Source organism: Arvicanthis niloticus, chromosome 16 (assembly GCF_011762505.2).
Source record: "Arvicanthis niloticus isolate mArvNil1 chromosome 16, mArvNil1.pat.X, whole genome shotgun sequence".
NCBI classification, from domain to species: domain Eukaryota; kingdom Metazoa; phylum Chordata; class Mammalia; order Rodentia; family Muridae; genus Arvicanthis; species Arvicanthis niloticus.
The window spans coordinates 17,674,071-17,699,392 of NC_047673.1; the positions used below are offsets into that span (position 1 = coordinate 17,674,071).

At 44.6% G+C, this 25,322-nt stretch overlaps 2 protein-coding genes across 24 annotated transcripts in view; one reads left to right on the forward strand and one right to left on the reverse strand.

Moving 5' to 3' along the window:
• Window positions 1-1,696: 1,696 nt before the first annotated feature.
• Window positions 1,697-23,631, reverse strand: Letm2 (leucine zipper and EF-hand containing transmembrane protein 2). 18 transcript variants are annotated; one of them, XM_034520739.2, is made up of 12 exons: window positions 23,494-23,631; window positions 20,138-20,306; window positions 18,733-18,812; window positions 16,468-16,915; window positions 15,128-15,271; window positions 10,102-10,239; window positions 9,420-9,620; window positions 8,166-8,285; window positions 4,773-4,886; window positions 3,432-3,524; window positions 2,827-2,901; window positions 1,697-2,014 (listed from the first exon to the last, which is right to left on the reverse strand). In XM_034520739.2, exons 3-12 carry the CDS (start codon window positions 18,777-18,779, stop codon window positions 1,952-1,954), a joined length of 1,443 nt encoding a protein of 480 aa, XP_034376630.1. In that variant the 5' UTR covers window positions 18,780-18,812; window positions 20,138-20,306; window positions 23,494-23,631; the 3' UTR covers window positions 1,697-1,951. The 18 variants fall into 18 exon arrangements, 16 of the variants coding, with proteins under 16 accessions (XP_034376630.1, XP_076770063.1, XP_034376629.1 ...); XR_013104314.1 differs by lacking the exon at window positions 23,494-23,631 and having other exon boundaries at window positions 2,827-2,915; window positions 19,864-21,179; XR_013104313.1 differs by lacking the exon at window positions 23,494-23,631 and having other exon boundaries at window positions 2,827-2,915; window positions 19,339-21,179.
• The window catches only part of Nsd3 (nuclear receptor binding SET domain protein 3), a 112,570-nt gene continuing 110,347 nt past the window's right edge, over window positions 23,100-25,322 (forward strand). For 4 of the 6 annotated variants that reach the window (XM_034520743.2, XM_076913932.1, XM_076913933.1 and 1 more), the window contains exon 1: window positions 24,067-24,211. The gene's annotated coding sequence lies outside the window, so the exon portion shown is untranslated. Of the gene's footprint in view, window positions 23,468-24,066; window positions 24,212-25,322 lie in introns of those variants that run through there. The other 2 variants (XM_076913930.1, XM_076913931.1) reach the window with 2 other exon arrangements.

The window sequence follows — 25,322 nt, forward strand, 5'->3', positions numbered from 1 at the left end:
AAACTGAAGTCTCTGTGGCTACTATTCAAATTGCCCACAGAGATCCCCAGGGACAGGGATGGCTATCAAATAAAAGGTAGTGAAATTGACATGGAGGGAAATGAAATGGCTCTCTCACTTAGAGGACCAGCGTGGGTCTCGTGGGAAGGGGAACCCAGCTCACAGAATGAAGATGTGTTGTCAGGGCACAGCCTCTGTCTGCTTTCCTGGGGCTTAAAAGATGGCCAAGGCATCAATCAATACTGCTTTCCCATCTTCTCTAATTGCCGTAGGCTAAAGATCATCAGTCCCTTGACTCTGTTAATGTAATATATTGATTTCAGGTAAGTAAGATTGAACATAGATGAAGTAAGAAATCTGACTTAATGGTAATGAACTCTGTTTATCAGCTGCCACTGGGTGGAGCCAGCAAGCTAAAATACACACACATACACACACACACACAGTGTTAGGTAATAATCTCAGAGCCAGTTTTCTCTGAAGTAACAGACCTACCTGCAAGTGGGAACTTTTGGCCTGAGTATAGCATTGTAAAACTCTGCACATGAACAATATGTCTTGTACAGAATGAGACCTGGCGCAAGTGCAGAGCCAATACTATCAAGTAGCAGCAAGCAACAACTATTATCATAGAAGTCGGTGTAAAATGTGAGTGTGTCTAATGTCACTCCAGGCGCATGTTAGAGCTTACAGTGGTACCTGGCGAGCCTATTGGCAGCTGGTGGCGGCTGAGGTCCGCCACATCTGCAGGAGAGTAGAGAGCTACGAGGGAGAAGAGGGGCCTTTGAAGCAACGTGGCATGACCTTGTATCCCCTTAGCTAATAGAAACCACGAAGGGAATAGACCAGCAAGAACCTTAAAGTTGGCTGGTCCTGATGGTGAATGCCCTTCATCCCAGCATTTACTTTGTAGACCAGGCTGGACTCCAACTCAACAAAGAGCCACCAGCCTCTCCTTCCAGAGTGCTTGAATTAAAAGTATGTGCCACCACAGTCTGGCTAGCTAACTTTATTTTTCTGTATGTAAGTGTTTTGTTTGTATGTGTGTGTATATGTGTGTGTGTGCACCATGCCTGGTACCTGAAGTTCAGAAGAGGGTGCCGGATTCTGTGGTACTGGAGTTAGAAATTGGTTGTGGCTACTGTGAGTGCTAGGAACCGAACACTGACCCTCTGCAAGATTTAGTGCTCTAATGACTCAGCCGTCCCTCCAGCACCACTGTTTTAACTTCCCACTTCTGGAAGAAGTTCTTTCTTCCTTACTGGGAGTGTGTCCATCCTGGCCCATGGGTGCTTACGTTGCTGTTCTACTGAGGAGCCCCTCTGCAAAGGCTGGTAAGGTGCTCTTAAAGGTGTTGTGGGGAGTCCCCATGTTCTGACTACAGATTCTAAGCCACAAGAGGCAGACAGAGGTATCCAAGGTACCAAGCTGACTCCATTGTGCAATACATTTCCTCTTAAAAGGTCCCCACCCAATTGGGCCCGGTAGCATACATCTGTATATTTCTAGCAACCTGGAAGATTAAGGCTGAAAGTTCAAGGGTAGCCTGGGCAATTTTGATCTTACCTTGAAATTTATATAAAGTAAAAGGGCAGGGGTTACAGTTCAGTGAGTGTGCTTGCCCTAGAAACCACTCCTCCGCCCAGCTCAGTCCCCTTCCCCAAGTGCACACAAACAGAAAGCCATTCAAACAACATGGTGGGAGTGGCTTTATGCAACGTTGCTAAGATGACAAAATCCTACAGTAGAGATAGACTGTAATTAAGCTTCTCTAAATGGCCTGAACTTGGTGTCACTGCTCGCATCTCTGGAATGGTCACGAGGCCTCCGACGACTTAATGGCTGGTCCTTTATCTCAAGCCAGACAGTCTTAGCTAGAATTCCTTCGTGGACGGATGCCACTGCTGAGGGGCAGTGCCTGGAGAGAGGGAGCTCCATCTTCAAGGGATCCTTAGGCTCCTTTTGAGTTAGCCTTGCTCTTCTGTGAGGTCTCCTGGGACTTGGCCTGGAGGATCTGGGTATAAAACAGGACTTTAGGCTTTGGTCACAGCAGCTTCAATTCTGCAAGCATCCACTTTGACCTTCTTAACCAAACTAATGGCCACAAGCCAGGTTCAACATGTGTGTCATGCCTGTGATCTCCACCTGACTATGTAATCCCTGCCCCGAGGCTGATGAGGTAGAACTGGCCTGAGTTCCAAGAAAGTTCACATTCAGAGTGAACATCCTCTCCCGCCCCCTCCCCAAAGAAACGCAGAGAAACAGTGGCCATGCAAGCAAGATTGGTGTAATTGCTTTGGTGATATGCATGGAGTTCTCTGAACGCCAACCCAGCCACAGGCTCATAGACTGGCCAACGGTGGACCTGTTAGATGCAGTCCACCTCTCCCCAGCCCCCCACCTCTACTGTTTGTTTGTCATGCTTTCTGACCTCTCCCAAATTATTTGGCCCAAATGGGAGAAGTGGGCACAGAAATTTCCAATTTACATGTATTTTTCTAAAACTTTAATTGCTTTCCTGCTTGTATTTCCTGTGTAAACTACCTAACATGTGGGAGCTATTTGCATTTAGCACATGAGACTAAGGCTCTGCCTACAGTGTAATTAGCTTCTAGACGTGCATGCTTAGGCTGTTCCACCAGGGCGATGGTTTCTTCTTTCGGACAGTTGAAGGGGAAAGGTAGTGGTTATGAGAGGGCTGGAATCCAGCCTACGTTCCTGTCCGGATGGCAGCAAGAGTTATGCTGTGTTTTGTGGTACGCATGATGCTGCAGTTCCAATGCACTTCAGATAACTGGGGGAGAGGTTTCTCTGTAGGTTACTTACTGCTTCTTTGGAAATAGTTGCTGCTGGAGATATGAGTGATGATGGTACTGGGGGCAGTTGTATAAATTCTTCATCCTTAAACATTAGAACTGAGAGATTAGTGCTTTAAGCCAGTGCATACTAGGATCTACCATGAATACCAGGAGCTTGTAACTATAATATTATGTAGGTTTTGAAAGGCAAAAATCTGAAAATTACAATCTGAAAATTACATGTAATCAAATGTTGACTTAAAACATTATCTTTGGAAGTGCTACGATGGAAGCCATGGTTTCATGTGTTTTCCACAAGCCTTTACCAGGGAGCTACATACCCAGTCCGTATGTTGAACTTTCTTAGAAACAGATTAAGCAGTGTAATAGATGTTCTTTATTACCAAGTAGAACTGCATTGAATACAATGAATTCTGTTTCATTGGGAGGATTAGAGAGATGCAGAGGATTGGCTGGGTGTGTGCACCTGTCATCTCAGTCCTTGAGAGGCTGAGGCAAGGGATGTGGAGCCTGAAGCCAGCCTGAGCTACACCATCAGCTCATTTTGAGGAAAAGAAAATTAACATTGAGAAAAAAAATTCACTTTAATCAAGTAGAAAGAGAGTAACTAACCTTCGTTCCCTTTAGCTGAGGCGCAGGGTCTGTAATGTTCTCCTTTGACTCAGGGGGCAGAGATGATGGTATCCCACAGTTTGTCTTTGGAGTCTGGGGAAACATACAAGTGAAAACTGTCCTACCCAGAAGCCTTTGTAGAGGAATATGTGCCTTTACCTTTAAGCTATCTGCCTCCCTCTGTAGGGGTGTGGAGGGTATGTGTGCCTGTGTGTCTGTGTACACACAGTCTGTGTATAGACAGGGTCTTAGCATGTAGATCTAACTGGCCTAGAGCTGACCTCTGCTGGAATTAAAGGTGTGTGCCTGGCTATCTCTTTCCCTATTTTGTTGTTTTGAAGTGAATTTCACTGTGAAGGTTGGCCTGGAACTCTCTATGTAGACCAGACTAGTCTTGAACTTGTAGAGATCCACCTGCCTCTACCTCCCAAGTGCTGGGATCAAAGGAGTGTACCACTATGCCTGGTAGACTTTCTTAAGTTACATGGAATATGCTCCTGCAAGTTAGTATTTGAATATTGAGCTCCTTATATACAAAAGTTGCATAGTATTTATATTCTAGGATTTAAAATATATAGTTCTAGGTCATTGAGTGCTACATAGTAAGACACTGTCTTAAAACAAACAAACAAACACAGGCAGAGTGGCCCATGCCTTGAATCCTAGCATCCAGGAGGTAAAGTCGAGGGGATCCCTGAGCTTGGTTTACATAGTGAGCACCAGGCTAATTAGGGGTTCACAGTGAGATAGAAACCAAATAAACAAAACCCAAAACCACAAAACAATCTGGCAATTCTGGTGTTGGTCCCAGTCATAAAAAAATAAGGCTGCCAGCAGTGGAGCACACCTTAATCCTGGCATTTGTGAGGTAGGGGCAGGCAAAGCTCTGATTTTGAGGCCAGCCTGGTCTACAGAGCTAGTTCCAGGACAGAGAAATTTTGGTTTGAAAAACCACCACCACCACCACCAACAACAACAACAACAAAAAACTACAGGTTAAAAAAAAAAAAAAAAAAAACCATTTAATGAGTTGAAAAAAGAACAAAAAAGTTAACATTCTAAGTTATCCCTTATTTGCTTTAACATTTATACAAATGTGAACAAATGAGATTGGAAAGAAGAGCCATTAGCTTAAAAGGACACAGGTACAGGGGTTGCTATGAAGAGCACTAGAAGCCAGCTAACCTACATTTCCAAAGTAGTGTCTGCTCTGATGGAAGACATAGGTGGGGGGCCTGTACTGGTGGGATTCAGGCTGCGTCTGCACTGGTGCACTGGAAGATGTGGGTGGAGGGGCCTGTGCTGGTGGGATCCAGGTTGCATCTGGACCAGCACACTTACCTCTATATTTGGTGGGAGTTCAATAGGCTTTGGCTTCACATCTATCAGGTAGAAGGTGCGAGACAGGAGCAAAAGAGAAGGAGGGACATTCTCCTTCAAGTGGAGATCCAGCCACTAGAGAATGGGAAGTGACAAGACATGGCATTACAGACTGTTATAGCTAGAGAGGACCTGTGGCACAGGATGAAAACACCAGCCTCCTGGCTCCCACCAGTGGGTGAGTCCCCAACAACTACTTGCACTGGTCACTGAAGCTCCCCACCTAGTTCTGGATCCAAATAGCTAAGTGTCTTAGCAAAAACAGATGGTCAGAAAGGATAACCCAGAAGCCAGGCCTGTGATCCAGACTTGGGAGGCAGAGGCAGGATGTTGAGTTCAAGGCCAGCCTGAGCTACATAACAAGAACCTGTCTCAAAGTAAAGAATAGCCTTATTAAGCAAAGAAGTCAGCATTAGAATGAAGGTGTGATATGAGTATTAAAGCACCACACTGGCCACGTTTTGTGTTTGTTGTTGTGTTTACTTTAATTTTGCTATGTAGCCCAGGTCTTTTACCTGTGATCCTCTTGTTCCAAGGCTCCTAAGTGCTGGGATTGCAGGCACTGGCCACTATGTCACAACTGTTCTGTAAATGTTACATAATGAGTGACACATATTGTTTTGTTCTTTGCGTGCCTCTGTGTGTGTGTGTGTGTGTGTGTGTGTGTGTGTGTGTGTGTGTGTGTGTGATGCATAAGTATGGGTCTGAGTGAAGGTCAGAGGACACCTTTGAGAAGGGATTCTTTCTCCCACTGTCAGGTCTAGAAACTAAACTCAGGCATCAGGCTTCTGTAGCAAGTGCCATCTGGCCAGCCTTTGTCCTTTGCTTTTTTTTTTTTTTTTTTTTTTTTTTATCCCCATTGAAACAGAATCATGTCCAGTAATTAAGGGAGTAGTACTACCCCCTTAAATATCTGGATATGTTTCCATCATATTAAAAAATCATATAAAGTCCCAGAGCTCAGGAAATGGAGACAGGTAGATCTCTGAGCTCAGGGGCAGCTTGGTTTACATGATGAGTTCTAGCCAGCCAGGGTGACAGAGAGAGATCCTGTTTTTAAACAAACAGAGAAGAACAGAATTTAGGATAGGGGCAGCAGAGGTGGCTCAGTGGTTAAGCATGTGTACTGCTCCAGGTTCTACTGCACACTGGACTATGTTCAGTCCCAGCACCCACACCAGGCAGCTCACAGCTGACTCTGACTCCAGCTCCAGGGATCAACAGAAGCTTCTGGCTGCTGTGTCTTCTGTTGTTCTTCAGGACAGGGTCTCATGTCCTCTAGGACCCATGCTGGTTGGTGTTCCCCATTCCTCAGCTTCCTGACTGCTAGGATTAGAGGTATCAGTACCAAGACAGGCGATGTATGTGTTTTTATATTTTGAAAGACGAGGTGGTTTGTCTTCATGGCTTTATTTTTCAGCTAGCAACACTATCCAATGTCTAACAAAGCCTGGACTTTGCTAATATGTGAATGTGGCTTGTCTCTGGCTTCATTTATTTTATAAGTAAGGTTAACATAGGTCACATGTTTACCATTTTAAATATCTTTTGTTTGTTTATTTATTTATTTAGAGACAAGGTCTCACTCTGAAGCCCATGCTGTCCTAAAACTCACTATATTGCCCAAGCTGGTCTCAACTCATGGCAATCCTTCTGCCTCAGCTTCTCAACCACTGGATTGCCCTCTATAAATGTTCATCTTCCAATTAGTGCACTGTGTTAAGAGAAGAATGGCTACCTAATGCGGTTTCCAAGTGACAGCACTTGGCCCCAAATAATCTTAACATGATACAGAAGTATTTACACTGATAACAATGAGAACCTAACAGGAGCTAATTCCTGGTTTTTGAATACACTGCTGCTGCTGTTAGAATACAGTGTGCTGTCTGATGGGGGCTACAGACATCTACCACCAAAGCCAACACCATATGCTGATTTGGAGCACAAGGAAAAGTAGCCAATGTGGGCTCCGAGACAAGATCTGTCAGCAGAGACTAACAGTGATAGACCTGTGTGTGAGAATTTCTGCCAAGGCCCTACTTTGTTGTCCCAAATTCTAAATTGGTCCCAAGATCCACCATATACATACACCTCCAGCTATTCAAACATTAATCTAGATAAGTGGCTCTCAACGTGTGGGTCACAACCCTTCTTGGGACAAGTGACCCATTTCACAGGGGTCACTTAAGACCATTAGAAAACAAATATTTACATTACAATTCATAACCGTAGCAAAATTAGTTATGAAGTAGCAACAAAATAATTTTATAGCTGGGGTCACCACGACACGAGAAACTGTAATCAAGGGCCGCAGCATCAGGAGGTTGACAACTGCCAGTCTAGATGCTTTATGGAGGGGTTTTACAAATGGAATTGAGGTCCCATGTCAGTGTACTCTTGAGATAAGATCAAGGTGGACTTGATGGAAGCCGGAGCCAAGAGGGAAATACAGGCGGCTCCTAGAGCTGCCAACAGGGGCTGGCAGCCAGTGAGGAAGCAAGAACATCTCCCTTCCTATAGCTGCGGAGAACTCAGGTCCGCCAGCAAACTCAAGGAGTCTGGGAATAGATCATCCCAGGGACTCCAGGAAGGACTCCAGCCAGCACTTGTGACCGTTGGGGCAGTAAGCTACTAAATGGCTGCCACTGTGATCATTTCTAATCACGGCAGTTTGTAACAGCACTGTAGAAAACAGGTTCCCTGTCCCTGTCCAAGGGGAAAGCAGACAAACCTCTTCAGGGTATGTTTAACTGCTCCATGAAAGAAGACAAATTATGTGTGGTGGCTTAGTGGTCTGGACTTTAAATGTTTTCCTGAATTCCACGTGTTAAAAGCGTGTTCACAGCCTATGGTGCAATTAGGAAGTGTGGAACTTCTAGGGCTGAGGCCTGCTGGGAAGAGGTTAGACCACTGAAGGGAATTCTGAAACCTTGTCTCCCGATTCTTTGCCTTTTTTAAAACACAAAAACCAGGGTCTCACTTTGTAACCCTAGCTGGCTTGGAACTCACTGTGTAGATCAGGCTGTCCTCAAGCTCACAGATCTGTCTGCCTCTGTCTCCCTCCCAAGTGCTGGGATTAAAGGTGTGTTCCTCTTTCTTTGCTTCTTGGCCACCATAAAATGAACAAGATTTGTCTGCTGTATGAGACACTCCCTGGCATAGGACCAGGGAATTGGAACCAGGCAACCACTGGCTGAAGGCATGGGAGCCATGAGCCAAAACAAACCTCCCTCCTTCAGATGCCTTTTGTCACAGCCATGGAAGGCTGACTCACAACTTGGAAAGAAGTCCCCACATGTGGTCTGTTATTCTCAGAGAGAAAGTCTCAGTGAGGAGGGCTGGAGTGCTGCTTGCCTCTTTGAGCTGCTGGCACAGCTGCTCCTCAGTGAGGCCCAGCGACCTCATCCCCCGGGCCCGGCACGCAGACTGTAGTTCTGACACACTCAAAGCCTTCACCCCTTCTTTGGCAATTATCTGTAACAAGTGTAAGGGACAGTGTTAGATCTTTGGTTCTCAGTTTTACTTAATACCTGTATTCCAGTAGAACTGATAGAAACCCCAACTCTGATGCTTTGGCCCTCTGTCCCTGCACTGATTGCTGTAAACCAGCCACTTGGGAAGGTAGCAGTTGAGATGAAGGGACCACTAACAGACAACAATAAAAGATAGTTACAGAGCTGCCCACAGCATTTTGTCAGTAAAGTATTTCCTATCTTGGTTTGGAGTTGGTTTGTCTAGTTGTAACATTTACTTTTCCTTTTAATTTTTAGGGCTTGTTAGAAAAAAAATTCTGTTGTGAAAAACTTCCTGATCCCATTGGCTGAGTGTCTCAGTGCTGTTTGCCATACCGCCCGCCACCCCAGGAACAGCCTGGGTTCTCTGGTCCACAAGACCCCTGATAAATAACAATTTCTGCATGGTGTGATTCAAATCTACAGTTCTTCTGGGACCAGTATTGTTCATACCGAAGTTCTTAAAGCAACATCCAAAATCTAAACAGGGCCACAGTGCTTATGTCTTCTTCGTCTTGGGAAACATGCTCCCCTAAGTAGAATACTACAGCCGCTGACTGAGATTCAGGAAAGTCTTTCCATGTTTTAAAGGAGCTTAATTAGTAGTTACAATCCTAATGGTACCTTCTGCAAGATGGCCAGACCTTGGTTTTCCTCTTAGCATTGTGTTCTGCCACCTTTTCACCAGACCAGCTCACCCAGTAGAATCTTTACTTTGGCACCAGTTCCTCTGTAGGAGAACAGTGTGTGTGTGTGTGTGTGTGTGTATGTGTGTGTGTGTGTGTGTGTGTGTGTGAGATGAGGGTGGGTACTGCCAAGAATCTACTGAGCTGGTATTTCCTTCTCAGCAGGTCCTAACTATTTAGATTCTTCACAGCTAATACATCCAGATTACTGGCTGCTTACAATGACCTTCTCAAGATACAACAAAGTAATGCTGAAGTGAGTTGTAAAAGCTGAAGTTGTCACAGGAATGGTTTCTTAAACCATTCACTTTGCTGGATGGCCCTATGGCAGACCCAACAGAGAATGATGCAGTCAGCTAAGGTGCCCTCCGATGCCTCCCAGATGCCCACCACTGTGGTTGTGCTCTTACTTCATCATCTGCTTTTATAGACTTCAGTGTCATCAGGAGCTGGAAGCGGAGCAAATTGTTTGTTCCGAAGGCCTGTAATTCTAGCAGCTTACACAGGGCAACCAGCTGGGGTCGGTCTAAGTGTTCCAGGGCTAACTGATCTTTGAAGAGTTTGGAGAACCGAACTATCTCCTTAGTGGAGGGCTTGTGACCTGTTTGGACCTAGGCAATGGAACAAAGGCCAATTAAAATCTATCTCTTACTTAACAAAACCTCAATAGATTATTTGAAAAAGATGAAGGAGTTCGAGACTTTATGTGTTGTATAGAAACGGATCCAGTGGCTCACTGGGAATAATGTAGAGTTGTAGACTAGTGGGAGACTGGGTACTTACCTTACATGCATGTGGGTTCAGTGCCTAGTCCAATCCCCAACCCCCGTCATAAATCTTTCTAGAATCAAACTTAGTCACTAGAAAAATCAGCAGTATTTTTAAAGTGTGTCCTGATTTCTTTTCAGATGATTACTTTAAGGTGGCTTTATTTTATTTAATTGCAAACTACCCTAAATGTTTAAATGTTATTTATTTATAATTTTGATATGTGGCATTTCAAAGATTGTGAACAATCTGGACGATCCCTGATGGCATGTTTCTTGGAAACTGCAGCCCAGAAGTTGCTGGCCTGGGACAAGGCCCTGGTACCTGTTTCACATAGGAGGAAAGCTGTGAGGAAACATCTCCCAGCTTGGCTCGGTTTCTCCTCGCCATCTCTGTCATTGTTTCTTGAAGGAATTTTGCTATTTCCAATTTGGCAGCCATCATCTTTTTCTGTTTTTCTTCCTTAACAGAAGAGGAAAAAGTTAATTATGATTGCAGGTTGGTAATGAGGAAACTAATTCTCTCCTCGCTAATGTTCCTCCCCAAAACATATAGAACTAACATTACTAGCAGGCCTGATTAAGTAAGCTTGTAAGAACCAGGCCACTTTGAAGGAACTTCTCTTTGACTTGTCTCCTTAATCTTGCGTTTATTTCTCACTAACACCATGATGATAAGCCTCAATGAGAGGCTCTGTTATCAGATGAGTAACTACCTTCCAACTTCATCTAGGCTGCTACTTAAGCTGAACTCTGGTGCATAGTCCCAGATTCTGCACTACAAAAAAGACTCAGACACTAACTCTATGCTCATCGATCTTACAGTTTAAATCAAAAGTATATAATTATACTAGTGTTATGTGCTATTATAGGTTTGAAAAAAGCACTAGACAGAAGAGAATTAAATATACATTCTCTGAGATAGGATCTCTCTATAGATCCTTGGCTGGCCTAGAACTTGCTATATAGTCCAGGCTGAGCTCAAACTAAGACTCACCTGTCTTTGCTTCCTGAGTGAGGCACCACCCCTGATTAAATGTGCATTCTTAAGACACTGTTGACTAATAGTTGCTGACTCTCGTTCATCATCAGAAATGATAGATGATTGATAGGCAGTGGTACAATTTTGAAATAATCATGGTCAAAATGCTGGGGCACAGGGTAGAGAGAAGCAGATGTAGTTAAGCCACTTCCCTGGTCTCCCATCTTCTTGGATTCAAGAACATCTTCATTGGAATGCTCTGGGTTGTTTCTAGATCCTGATTGTTTTAAATGTTAAGTAAATTAAGGCCTGCAATTCTAACAACTTGCAAAGGGCACCAATCCAGAGTTTAAGTAAATCAAACCATCGTCAGGCAGTTAAATATTAGTTTGATTTTTCCACTTTAATCTTAAATTACAGTCTAGGAGTATACATCAGTGGTAAAGAGCTGGCCAAGCAAGCGTGAAGCCCTGGATTCTATTCTTACATCACTGAAAGAAACAAGGAGCCAGCTGTGGTGGCATACACTTTTAATCCCAGTATGCAGGGGACAGAGGCAGGCAGATCTCTGAGTTCAAAGCAAGCCTGGTCTACATAAAGAGTTCAAGGCCAGCCAAGGCCGAATAGAGAAAGACCCTGTCTCAAACAAAAGCAAGCACAAAACAGAAAAGGATGAATTCTTTCTCAGATCTGTCGTTCATCTTTCATTTCATTATCAACCTCATGACTGAGATCCTGCTTCTTTCCTTCTCTTGGCTCTGTCTCCTTCAGTCTTTCTACCAGCAAAATTAGTTTCCTAAAATACAGATTTGATCATGCCACCCACTGTTTAAACTGTTTAAAGTTTTAGCTTCTAGGGCTAGAGCAATGGCTCAGTGGTTAAGAGCACTGATTGCTCTTCCAGAGGTCCTGAGTTCAAATCCCAGCACCCACAAGTGACTCCCAACCATCTGTAATGGAATAGACACCCTCTTCTGGTGTGTCTGAGGGACAATGTTACTCACATACATATAAAGTTTTAGCTTCTATTATTTACTACCACCAAGTTTGAATTCCTTAGAGTGGGTGATGCTTTCCAACCTGCCATCCCTTTGTCTGTCTCCTTGACCAGCCTGCTCCCAGACTTGCAGATTGTGGTAAAATTTCACCTACTCACTGAACCTCAGCTCCAAAATTCTTTCTATACAACAGTTTCTTTCTTGTGTTTTAGACGGTATTTCCCACTTACTAAATGGAAGATTTCATTGTCCCTTGGAGAACTTTGCCCCCATCTTTATGACATTGTCTAGTAGAGACAGAGTGTGGCAATGGGGAGGAGCTTCTCTTCTAGCCCCGCCCCTTCCGTGGTCGCCAACCCACCTTTCCTGTACTCACAAGCACTGAAGCTCGGTTTGGCTGAATAGAACATAACTTGTACTCATTAACCAGAGTAATAGTAGATATTTGCTTTCCTTATTCTTCTTCTTCTAAATAAACCTTTAATTCTTATTTTATATGTATGAGTATTTTGCCTGCATGTATGCCTGTCCACAGGGGCCAGAGGGTACTGGATCCTTTGGAACTGGAGTTACACATGGTTGAGCCACCATGTTGGATGCTGGGAATTTAACTTGATCCTGCAGGCTCTTAAACTCTGAACCATCTCTTTAGCTCCTTCATTCTTTTTTATTTTTTGGAACTCACTATGTAGAGCAGGTTGACCGTGAACTCACAGATCCTTCCTTTTTTCTTCTTTCTCTTTCTCTCTCTCTCTCTCTCTCTCTCTCTCTCTCTCTCTCTCTCTCTCTCTCTCTCTCTCTCTCTCTCTCTCCAGCAGTTAAAATAACAGTAGAGAGGCTGGAGCATAATCGTGTACACTTTGAATGCCAGCACTTGTGAATTACAGGACATCCTTGTCTACATAGTGAGTTCCAGGACAACCAGAGTTACATAATGAGACCCTGTTTCAACAAACAAACAAAATATAATAAAATATAGTAGAGGTAGTACGTTTAATAAACAATAATATAAAACTAGATATAAAATCCTGATACTGATATTATAAACTTTCATAAAAATAAACTGGATTATATACTACAAGATGCAATGTAAAACTATAAGAATTCTAGAAAAAAAATAGTAGAAGCATCTAATTTGGGGCTGATGAAACAGCTCCACTGACTTCCAGAGGACCCAGGTTCAGTTCCTGACACCTACATTACCCTCTATAACTCCAATTCCAGGAGGTCCACCGCCCTCTTCTGGCCTCCTCAGGTACCAGGCATGTATGTGATACACAGACACATATGTAGATCAAACACACACACACACACACACACACACACACACACAATGTAAGTGATCTTGAGTTTGTTAACCAACTTCTATTTGTAACTCCAAAGACATGGTCACTTTAAGTGTTTGTCCTATGAAAAGATGAAACACGGGAGATGGGATCAATCATTTGCCTATCATAGGCAAAGACCTGAGATCCATTCACAGCAATGAAAAAATAAAAATAAAAAAAAAAAATAAAGAAACTAGCTCCATTTCTAGGAATGGGAAAAAAATAAAAGGCACAGACTGGAGAAAATATTTACAAAGTATATATTTGATGAAGGACTTGTATACAAATACAGAAAATGCAAAACATCCAGGCAGTGGCCCATACTTTTAATCCCAGCACTTGGGAAGCAGAGGCAGAAGGATCTGAGTTCAAGGCAGCCTAGTCTACAGATCAAGTTCTCAGGGATACACAGAGAAACCCTATTTCAAAAAAAACCCAAGCAACTAACCAACCAGAAACCTCAAAACAACAAGAAATAGCACACCCAATTACAAAGGGCACAAAGGCTGTGGAGATAGCTCAGTGGGCAAGGTGCTCACTCTCACAGAAATGGGAACCAGAGTTCTGCTTGCTTGTAGTGCTATTCTGTGGGACACAGGAACAACTGGGAAGCTACACAGCCAAATCAGCAAGCCATGGACTTAGAGGAGAGACCCTGACTCAATATACAAGGTGGGGAGCTTGTAAGTATAAAGCAAAACCCTATATAAGGTACACATGCATAACCACCCATACACATGTACACCACATACATTCTGTCTGTCTGTCTGTCTGTCTGTCTGTCTCTCTCTCTCTCTCTCTCTCACACACACACACACACACACACACAGTGGTGGGCAAAGTAAACATATACCTCTACAAAGAAGTTATAGAGATGCCAAAGAAGCTAACTAGTACACACCAATTAGAATGGTTAATGTCCAAAGTATATCAGATGCTGGGAAAGACAGGGAACAGCATTCTTAGGTGGAACGCAGAATGCAGAGCTGCTCTGGAAGACAGCTTAGCAAATTTTTACAATGCTAGCTATAGTCTTACTGTGTGCAATCACTCTTGCTCAAGTTAAAAAAGAAAAAAACCTGAACACAAATATTCATAGCATTTTATTCAACACTGCCCAAATTAGAAGCAACCAATTTCCAAAAGGTGACTGATTTAAAAATAAAAACAAACTTATATATCCATAAATAGAAATAGTAAAGTCTGCCGGGCGGTGGTGGCGCACTCCTTTAATCCCAGCACTTGGGAGGCAGAGGCAGGCGGATTTCTGAGTTCAAGGCCAGCCTGGTCTACAGAGTGAGTTCCAGGACAGCCAGGGCAACACTGAGAAACCTTGTCTTGAAAAACAAAAAAACAAAAAAACAAAAAACAAAAAAAAGTAAAGTCATGTCTTTTCAGGGAAGAACTTCAGTTGTTGGCTTTTTTCTTGTTTTGTTTTGTTTTTGCATTGGATCCCCTAAAAGTGGAGAGGTATACATGGTTGTGAGCTGCCATGTGGGTTCTAGAAACTGAATCAGGTTCCTCTGTCAAGAGTAATAAGTTCTCTTAATCACTGAGCCATCTTTCTAGTCCCTCTTGGAAGAACTGTAATTACATATTGCTAAGTGGAAGAATTCAGTCTGAAAAGTGTGATTCTAATTGCATGGCATGCTGGGAAAGACAAAACTAGAGTGAAACATCCGTAGTTACAAGACTGAAGAGAAACACTGTAGACACAAACAAGCACAAGACATGTTGATTTTAGAACGGTGACCCTATGAGGGTGGACAGGGCGGTACTCAGAGCTGACAGACTTGCAAACCAGAGTGAACACCATTGTCAGCTATGTGCTTTCATTAATAACAGTGTGTAATGTGTTAGCATTAGTCACTCAGTTATACCATGTACCACACTGATGCAAGTTGTTACTAATAGGAAACCCATGGGGTGTGAGAGGTAAATAAGTGGAATATGGCAACTTTACTTTCTGCCCTGTGAACCTATATAACTGCTCTAAAAACTAAAGTCTATTAATTTTTTTAAAAGCTTTAAAATCCTGTATACCTTTTTTGATTCAGTTTCAAAAGTTGATGGCAACATGTCTGGGAAGAGCTTCAGAAACACTGGTATCAAGAATTCCATAAAAGGTACAATTATGAACACCATAAACGGGACCAAGCGGAAGACATCAGCACACGTTCTCAACAGCTGAAGAGACAAACGCACAAGCAGTGTTATATATGCAGGACATGCCCCAGCCGCACTACACAAGACCCACCACCAAGACAAAGCCTGCCTCTGTCCCAGAGTCTGTAAAAACTAAGGTTTTCCACAGCTAGAAAGGTGGAGTTTTCTCTTCAACATAGCTCTCAAGTAGTATGTATGTGTTATCCTCAAAGAAACCTATGACAATCAATATGCATTAATGATATCTCTTAAGGGTCCACATTCTTATAAAACACTTCATTAGTTAACATTACTTTTTCCTTTTTGAGATGAGGGGTGTTGCCCAAGCTGATCTTGAACTCCTGGGCTCAACTGATGCGCCTACCTCAGTGTTCCCATCTATGATTAACAGTATAATCTATTGTATTTGGTTTAAAAATGTACATATCTATTTAATGTATTACCATATATATGTGGGGGGGGGGGGGGACCTGAGACAGGATTTCTTTGTGTAGCCCTGGCTGACCTGGAACTCATTTTGTAGACCAGGCTGGCCTTGCGCTGGCTCTGCTTCTGAGTACAGGGATTAAAGGTATGTGCCACTACTGCCTGGCTTATATTTTTGATATATAAAACATGAAACCTTTCAAGTCCTTGAAAAGATTAAAAACACAATTATAGGGCTGGAGAGACGGCTCAGAAGTTACGAGCATTTGCTGCTCTTCCAGAGGACAGAGTTCCGTTCCCAGCACCCACATCAGGAGGCTTAAAATGGTCTGTAACACCAGCTCCAGGAGATCAGATGCCTCTGGCTTCTGCAGACAGATGCCTACACTCACATGCACGCACCCACATGCAGTCACACACACTTATACATAATTTAAAACAATAAAAATAAATCCTAAAAACCTCACAATTTTAACAATTCTGTAGGCAAGTATATAAAATGTAAGAATTTCAGCCAGGTGAAGAGAAGTAAGATCAGAATAAAACAGGTTCTCTGGGTCTGGGAGGATATATAGATCCTGCTAGAGCCCCTGCTTAGATGCTCAGGACCCTGGGTCCAACCCCTGCATGGCATGAAGCTTTGGCTTCTGATCAGTAGTTAGGATTTCTACTTTAGGAGCGTGGGAAGTGTTCTGCATCAACCTCAGGGCCTATGCTAAGGAAGTTACTTAAGGATTTTTAAGATGGAGTTTTCGTTTTTATTTCCCATTTCAAACATGTTTCTTGCCTACCCGTCGCCTCTCTCGTCTGCTTAGCGCCTGTCCATGCAGCAGCCTCCAAACTATTCTGGCAGCGACTTTGGTGTCGTTCCAAAGTAAACGGAATCCATTGTAATAGTACTTAAGTTCATCCATGATTTTTTGTCTCAAAGACCGCTTTTCTTCTGTAATCTCTGCCTCGGCTTCTTTGGTAGGCTGAGGGCTTATCACCTTTGGCTTTCCTGTTTGCTCCAGCGGAGGTTTACCAGGGGCATTTTGTAGCCAGCATGTCGTGTGCAGTTTTTGTGTGAGTCTAGTTCGTAACGGATAGACTTTATTATTGCCTGTTACACTGGGATAGGAGTACTTCCTGCTTCCACAGGTTTTCATGTAGGTTGTACATAAGTGAGAATCTGGCAAGTGGAAAGATGCAAGTGGTGGCAAATGAGAGCAGGGAGGGTACACAGAATGGCTAGGCAATCTGGAAGAGAAGGATAACACTCTTTCAGTGAGATGTACTACTACAAACAACAAACGGATATTTTATCTGGTTAAAACAAGACAATAAGGCTATAAGCAACTGATGTTTATTAATGAATGAAATACAAGTGTGTGTGTGTGTGTGTGTGTGTGTGTATGTGTGTGTGTTGCTAGGCATCAACCCAGGACCTTATATACTTCCTGAGAATGTGCTCTAACATTTACATTATACTGGGAACCAAAGCCAAAACCAGTAGTTCACATCTGCTAGGAGGTGTTCAGCCGCTGAGCTGCACCTCTACACTAAAAGTTAACTTCTTAAACAGCTCAATTTTGCTCAATCACTAAACATATTCTTATGAAAAATATAAATTAATTCTGAAGAGTAATTTGCTATAGCAAGTAACTATTAATTTAAACATCTGGGGCCAGTGAGATAGTTCAAGGGTGTAAAGGCACCTTCTGTCAAACCCTGGTTAAATCCTTGGGATCCGGATGGTAGAAGGATAGAATTGACTTCCACAAGATGTCCTATGATCTCCAAAAGGGTGCCAGGGGCATGCTCTTTTGAGTTATTAAGTAACAAAAAAGATTTAAAATATCTTATTAGGAAAAAATCTATTCAAAAACATATTTCTGTCAGGGATGATATTTGACAGTACTGTCTTTACTCTCATAAAGTAGTTGAAGATCTGAACTGTTAGCTACTCTACTAATAACCAACAATATTTTGATGAAACAACTTCATAGTCCCTGTGAGGACTAACCAATCAGGTGATACTGCTTGGTCCATGTGTCTATGGATTCCCTCAAAGTGATGAAACATAATTCCCCTGAAATTCCTCAAGAGCCTTTGAAAATAGGAATTAGAATTGAGCACCTCAACCAACGGTTTTTATATTCTGATATTAAACTAGAACACAAGATCTTAAAAATACAACACAGCTAAGTGGAGAGAGCAACAGGCAGCTAGTCAGAGTGGCAGATGCCTTTAAACTCAGCAGCAGTAAGGAGCAGAAGCAGGCCACCTTGGTCTACAGAGGGAGTTCTAGGACACAGATACAAAGTGAGACTGTGTTTCACAAACAACAACAAAACCCCAAAACAAACAAAAGGAAAAAGAGAGAGAGAGAGAGAGATTGTTCTTGGCTAAAGGACGGCTTTTCCCTATTCTTTAATGCTATTTTTGAAACATATCAATATATATTCTATAAATGGCCAAAAGGAAAAATATACAGTGAATGTGGCAAGTGGTGGGTGTTCAGTTAATATTCCTTTGAATGCATAAGTGAGGTGACAAGGACCTTAGACCAGAACGTGTCCTGTGCTGAGCTTGTTCAGGAGCCATTTTAGTCTTTTATATACCTGAGATTCTCGTGTAATCGTTATCAATAACAGAAATGCCACTCTTAAACTGTTTCATCTATTTTTCCTCTATCCTTTATTTATAAAACTACTCAGCTTACATTCTAAAGCAGTTCAAATCAAAATATGCTCTTCCTTAAAATGTACTGAAAACTCAGCAAGGTTTTGTGTTCTAAGGCAATCCTTTTGTTTTGTTAGTTACTTTTTTTCTTTATCTTTCTTTTCTTTCTTTCTTCCCTCGCTCCCTCCCCCCTTTTTTTTTTGAGACAGGGTGTCGTTATGTAGCCCAGGCTGGCCTTAAACTCAGAGACCACCCTACTTCTGCCTCCTGAGTGCTGGGACTAAAGGCATTTGTCACCACGTCTGGCCAGAAACCAAATCCTTTTACAACACATATTTTCCATATAGATGCATGAGTTTATATACATTTCTGTGGGAAATTCCAAGCCTTACCTTGTCCAGAAATTAGCTAAGAATGAATTATAACTGGAGAAGGCCATATTTTTTTTGTTTCAACTAATCAACACAGAGACCTAGGCAAAAGAAGTAAACAATTAAGTATTTTAAAAAGGCATCAATTAAATACCAGAATTTAGGTATTTTTTTAAACTGATGCAAGGGTGGAAATTTGCATATTCAAGATGTAAAATTCCCTTCAGGTTCCTTTCCAACAGCCTCAGTATTTTCTTAGCTCTGGATTTGAAAATGGTACTTTTTCCATCTCAACACACAGAAATGGGTTCTAAGAAGATGATTGTCAAGACGATATGGCCTCCGAAGGCTTTTTTTTTTTTTTTTTTAAATTTCTGGTCAACAGTGTCTAATAATCTGCTGCGACGGTTAAAAGGAGAAAGACATCTTTATCTGTAACCAGAAAATACAAGTAGAAAGTAAACATTCTGGATTCATTTACCGCCAACCCAAAAGTCTAAAAGTTTTCACTGATTTCATGTGTGAACAGCGAAGACATAATGGTATCTACTAATGGCTCAAGTGCAGATGCAAACGGATCCCATCCTAGGCTTGCTGAATCTCTAGAATCCGAACTTAGCTCTGTACCTTTAACTAAAACCGTTCTCCACCCCGAGCCGCTCTTCAGCTACTGGCACAACTCTGCTATCTCGCAATCGTGCCGGAAGGAGGTTCCCCCATGGCCCCCCCAGCCCATGGAAACCTCAGCTTCAAAAGCTAACATCGCGAACCGGGCTCAGCACCTCGGAAACCAGCCCCACCGCGGACGGCGCTCCTCCGGAGGGGGCCCGGGATTGCTGCGGAGACTCCCCAGCTCTCGGCCCCGGGCTACGGGCCACTCCCAGGCAGTCGGCCCGGCGTTTCGGGGAACCCCACGCTGCGGGGTTACCTCTGCACCCCGCGCTCGCCGCACCGCACCGCACCGGTGCAAAAGGCGCCCTCGGCTCTCGGCCGGTGGCCTCCGCGGAACGTGGGGAGGACTGTGGTGGGTCTGGGGATTGTTGGAGGGGGTTAGGTACACCGTAGGGAAGAATGTCCGAAGTTTAGGGGAGAGGTCGGGGACGCCGAGGGAGCCCGAGTCCGCTGCGAGATGACTAAGGCCCCAAACCCTACCTTCCCAATTCTTCCCCGCCCCCACGCTAGAGGGGCCGGAAACCCAGTCTCCATGGTTCCACCTCCTGCGCCTCGCCCTGTGACGTCACTCCGAGTGACGCCACTGCCATCCAATGAGCTCTCGAATCCTGGGAAGGGCGCGCGTCCTTCACGGTAGCCGCGCGGAAGGCAATAAGATCCCCGCACGCACGAGCCCGCGAAATCACTTCTTGGTTGGAGTTAGTTTAGGCAGCCTCTGTACTATAGGATCAAAGCTGCGTTTTCCCCTGCCTACCCGGATTCTGTAGTCTGGCCAACTCCCGGAGAACTCCTTGAGGTCTGACAGTCGCCTTTGTAGCCCATCTTGGAGTCGCTAATGACATCGATCTGATGTTCCCGGTCCTCACCCTTCAAACTCTGAAACTGCCTCGAGGTCTCCGGTTGGCAGAGGAGCTTGTGGAGTCCTGGTGGCAGAGGGGCAGCATTGAGAGAAAACACCTTTCTTCTGCGGAGTCTAAGCTGGAATGCTTCAGAAATCTTCATACGGAATTTGATTTTTCTCTTTAAAAATTGGTTTCATGTCGTTGCTTATCATTAGTTGTGTAGAAATCTCAACATTCAAAATATATTCTAGAGTACTTGTTAAATAAGATACGCATTGCGGGTTTGAGGAGACGTCAGTTCCTGGGGGGGGGGGTGGTGGGCAACTAAGCCATCTTTGCAAAGTTAAAGTTCTGAACGCATTCTTGTTCTTATCTATCTATCTATTTATTTATCTGGCTTTTAATTTTTTTTCAATTTCTATTTAGTTTTTGAGACTCTTATGTAACACAGGCTGGTCTGGAACGCAATAGGTAGTAGCAGAAAGTGGTTGTGAACCCTTGAACCTGCTGCCTGCCTTCCCAGCGCTTGGATTACAAGTGTGCACCACTACAACCAACTTTGGCTCTTTATAGATTTTTGTTTGTTTGTTTGTCTGTCTGTTTGTTTATTTTGAGACAGGGTTTCACTATGTAGGCCTGGCTGGTCTGGAACTCAGAGATTCACTTGCTTGCTCCTCTAAATTGCTCAGATTTAAAAGCCTGTACTTCTGTGCCCGGCTCGAACTTTCTTCAAACTTTCTCTTTGAGAACTCTGATGATAAAATTATGAGCTGTACAAAATAGAATAAGTTTTGAAGGCTGGGCGTGGTAGTACATGCCTTTTATCCAGGTACTTAATAGACTGGCAGATCTCGGTGAGCTCAAGGTCACTATGGACTACAAAGTGAGTTCCAAGACAGCCAGGGCTACACAGTGGGATCCTGTTTCAAAAGAACCAAAAAAGAAAAGAAAAAAGAAATGGAGGCCGTTTTTAATCCAAAAAAAAAAAAAAAAAAAAAAAAAAAAAAAAAAAAAAAAAAAAAAGTATATTTCAACTAACCGAATGGACTACTTAAAATAAGCAAAACTTTTCAGTTTGGCCGCTAGGGGTCCCTTTGTGCCTGCCAGGCAATTTTCCACTAAGGGTTTGTTTCACAGTCTGATCATTAAGAATTAAAATTTACAAAACTTACCTCCCTCTTAGCTGGCCTGGAACTCACTGTGTAGACCAGGCTAGCCTCGAACTCACTGAGATCCTCCTGGTTCCTGATTAAAGAAGTGTACCATTTCCAGGCTAGTTTTCCTCTCCTTGAAGTTGTAGTAATACATAAAGGTTAGGCTTAAATTAGTGAAAAGACTGGTCCAGTAGTCCCAGCCTGTATTCTCATTGAGTGGGTAAACTGAGGAAGGAAGCTTGCTGGATCCAGTTATAGTGTGGGGAACATAGCAAGCCCCATTTCAAAATAAATAAGTAAGCTTAAATAGAAAATGGTTACAGATTAGCTGGGAGTGGTAGTTTATGCTTATAATCCAAATATTCTGGAGGTGGAGGCTGGGCAATTGTCATTAGTTCAAGACCAGCCTGGGTTTAACAAGACTTTACAGATGAACAGCAAAGTGGGCTAAGTCGGTAGCTCGCCTGAAAAAGTGCTTGCAGTGGCACCGACGACTGGAGTTCAAGCCCTGTAATATGGTGGAAGTCTGGAACTAGCTTCCACAAGCACTCCTCGGATATTCACACACACAAAATAACAGAAAAATCAATACTATTGGCCCCCTGCATGGTGGCACACATCTTAATTATAGCACTTGGCAGGCAGAGGCAGAGACTATATTAGGTTGAGGTCAACCTGGTCTTCACAGGAAGTTCCTCAACAGCCAGGAACTCTGTCTCAAAAAAAAAAGTTATCTGGCCGATTGTGGTGTATGCCTTTGATCCGAGCACTAGGGAGGCAGAGACAGGTGAATCTCTGAGTTTGAGGTCAGCCTGGTCTACAAAGGGAATTCCAGGTCATCCAGGACTGTTACACAGAGAAACTGTCTCCAAAAACCAAATCGAAAATAATAATAATAATAAATAATAATAATAATAATATCAATGCAATTATTTTTATGATCACCCTTAGTATGAGTGCCCATTAAAATCAGCGAACTGTAGAGATTTTTCTAAAATTTTGAGATAGATCAGTGGTTAAAAGCACTTGTTCTTGCAGAGGACAAGGGTTTGATTCCTAGCACCCAAGAGGTTGCTCACAACCATCCATAACACTAGTTCCAGTAGATCTGACACCTTTTTTTTAAACTTCTCGGGGACACGGCGTGCACAAGGCGCACAGACACATATATGTGAGCAAAACATTCAAACATAAAATTATAAAATCTTAAAAACACACTTCTGAGGTGGTATCTGAAACATCGGAATTTCTCGTAATGGTTGCAAATAGCTCAAGCACTGTAGTCTCTATGGAGAGGAGGATGACACTTTGTAGTGACAGGGTTCGGTAATTCTCAGAACAGAAAGCAAGAGTGTATCAGTTTCCTCATTTGATCGCTATGACTGTTCCTTTGCAAGTTCATGTCTCTGGGTCGGACGTTCTAAGTAATTACCACCAGGTCCCAAGAAACTACATCTGCACTCCCCTTCAAGACTGTTTACCCGGCCCTGTCATTGTATTACTCGTATTTCCTAGAATGGGGAGGGCTAGGGGTTTGCAGAGGACTGCCTCCTTCCTCTCACTCTCCGGTGATCGCTCTGGGACAAACACCCCCACGTCACTCGGTGCGGAGGTCTGGCCCGGAGCAGCGCAGGGCCGGGGCACGTGACCCGCCCGCAGTCCTCGCTGTGGCCCGCGGCCCGGGATGCAGTCGCGCTGACGTCCTCCTGGTTACCCACAAGCCTCTGTACCCCGGTGCGGGCAGGAAGAGGGCAACCGGGTCCAGTGCCTGCCCGGGAGGTCGGGGTGCCTTCTGCGCCGGACGCGGACTCTGCCCGGCACCCCCCGTGCTTGCAACTACCCGTCTCTCACGGTGGCAGAGAGAGAGATTGCCCCGGCTCAGGCTCTCGTCCTAAGGTGCTGCCCGTGTCTGGGACGCGGGGGTCAGAGCGCTCTGCTGACAGCTGTCAGGCTGGCTGTGACTCCCGAGCCTCGGCACTCCCCGGTCTGCGTCATCGCGTACCGGTCATTAGGTTCTTCCTAACATCTAGGAATTGTAGAGCAGGGTCACTCGAGTACCATATGGCGTCTAGTACGTGCTGCCGTTTAGTAAGTATTAGCCTCGCAGGCCCGACCTGGCTGCCCCTCCGCACCAGCCCTTCCTGTCCCTCTGCCTCATCGCCTGCGGTCTCGCGTCTGCTCCAGACTCTCGCGCGCCCCTCCTCTCCGCAGCTGACGAGCCTCTTCCTCCTTCGCTCTCAGCGCCGAGTCCCGGACTGCATTTCCCGGCAGGCGCCGCGGCTTGTGGCCAATGGGAGACCTAGGATTTGGCGGCGGCGGCGCCGAACGGGGCGGGGGGGCTTTGTGCGCGGAGGCGGTGGCGGCGGCGGCGGTGGCGGCGGCGACGGCGGCGGGAGCTGGCAGCGCGGAGATCCGGACGGAGGCCGGAGCTGGGTGCCGGGCGCCTGGGAGAGGTGTGCAGCTTTCAACCAGAGCCCTGGGACCTCGCTGCCCTTCGGGGCCGCCAGCCTCTGGCTTCTCTCCGGCACCAGCAGCTACGCGGCGACCCTCGTCCGGCCGCCTCCCCTTCGTTCCGCGCCGCCCGCAGCCTTCCGTCTGCCCGCAAACGAGCCCGGCCGGCCGGGCCGTGGCCCTTCTCAGTGCCGGCCGCCATGGCAGGGGTGCTCGGCGCGGGGGAAATCTAGTCCGAGGATTTCATGAGGCCTAGCTCGGTTCTGTCTCCTGCGCCCGCGGTCCTGGCAGCTGCCGGCAACCCAGCCCCACTTCGGGCCTCCGTGTCTCTCCTGTGATCGTACTGACACGGCAGGGGGGTTAGAATGGAACAAACTGAAGGTAAAGTGCTTGTGTATGTGTGTGTTGCGCGTCAGGGCTGAGGAGGATCTTTGGGGTGGGGGCGACCCAGGCACCCGTAAGGAGTGAGACCCTGGAAGAGAAGGGGCCGCGGATGGCCTGAAAGGGTTCGAGGAAGGAAGAGCAGATGGTAAGGTGGGTGTGGAAGGAATTGGGAGGTGGGGCAGGTAGGCTTGGGATATGATGTAGTGGTGCTGAGCTGGGAATTGGGAGTAGAGGTGGGATGGGGGCGGGGATAAGGATGGAAACGGGGGAGGGGTAGGAAAAGAGTTAGATTTGGACATTAGAGACCTAATGCAAATTAGGGTAGGTCTGGAATGGAGTGTGGAAACTAGAAGAGTTGGGGGAAAGAGATAGGGTTGATGGAGAAGCGAGGCATCTTCTGGGAATCAAGGGAAGAAACTAGTGAATCAAAGTGGAGGAAAAGATAAGATTAGGAAATAGGGATGAAAAATGATTGTGTCAGGATGCAAGAGGAGGATAGGAAATAGACGCAGGAAACTGAAAGACATACGATTGGGCTAGGGAAGGACATTAGCTGAGTGTTGGAAGGGATGAGAATTATCGACCAGGCGTCACAGAGTGTGAGGAAAAGAAGGATGGAGATTATTGAAGTGTTAGAAGGGAAAGCCTTTTGTTCCTATATTTGTGTGTATTCTGTCTCGTATTTCAAGGCTAGAGAAATAGAGAAGCTAGTGGTTATGGGGTTGTGATCGTTGTGAAATGAGGGAGGTGTGGGTGTTACTGTTCTGAGGGAAGAGGAGATGTGTTTGTGTTATGGTAGGGAGGCAGGGAAAGACATGGCCATAATTTGATGGTTTTGGTGAGGGAGTAAAGACTATTCAGATTTAAAGGGGGCAAGGGCAGCCATGTTTGCTACCAGGCACTGCAGTGTAAATAAATTCTTTTTCCTCTCTGACATCTGCGTGAATCTGGAACCGACAGTTCACATTGCTACACCTCCCCTTCTATTCATGAACTTCTCTTACCTATTGGGTCATTTACAATTACTCATAACCATGGAAGGACGCGGCGATGTTTCCCATCTTGTGTGTTTTGCTGCCTCTTCCTTTCTTTCTCCTTTTCTTTCTGG

Coding starts and splice junctions, on each gene's coding strand:
- Letm2 (XM_076913943.1), bottom strand. CDS start 18,779: ATGGCCTTCTCCAGTTATAATTCATTCTTAGCTAATTTCTGGACAAG. Junction 4,887..8,165: donor TGTGCCAGCAGCTCAAAGAG/GCAAGCAGCACT, acceptor CCCATTCTCTAG/TGGCTGGATCTCCACTTGAA. Junction 3,525..4,772: donor AACTCCCACCAAATATAGAG/GTAAGTGTGCTG, acceptor ATGTTTCCCCAG/ACTCCAAAGACAAACTGTGG.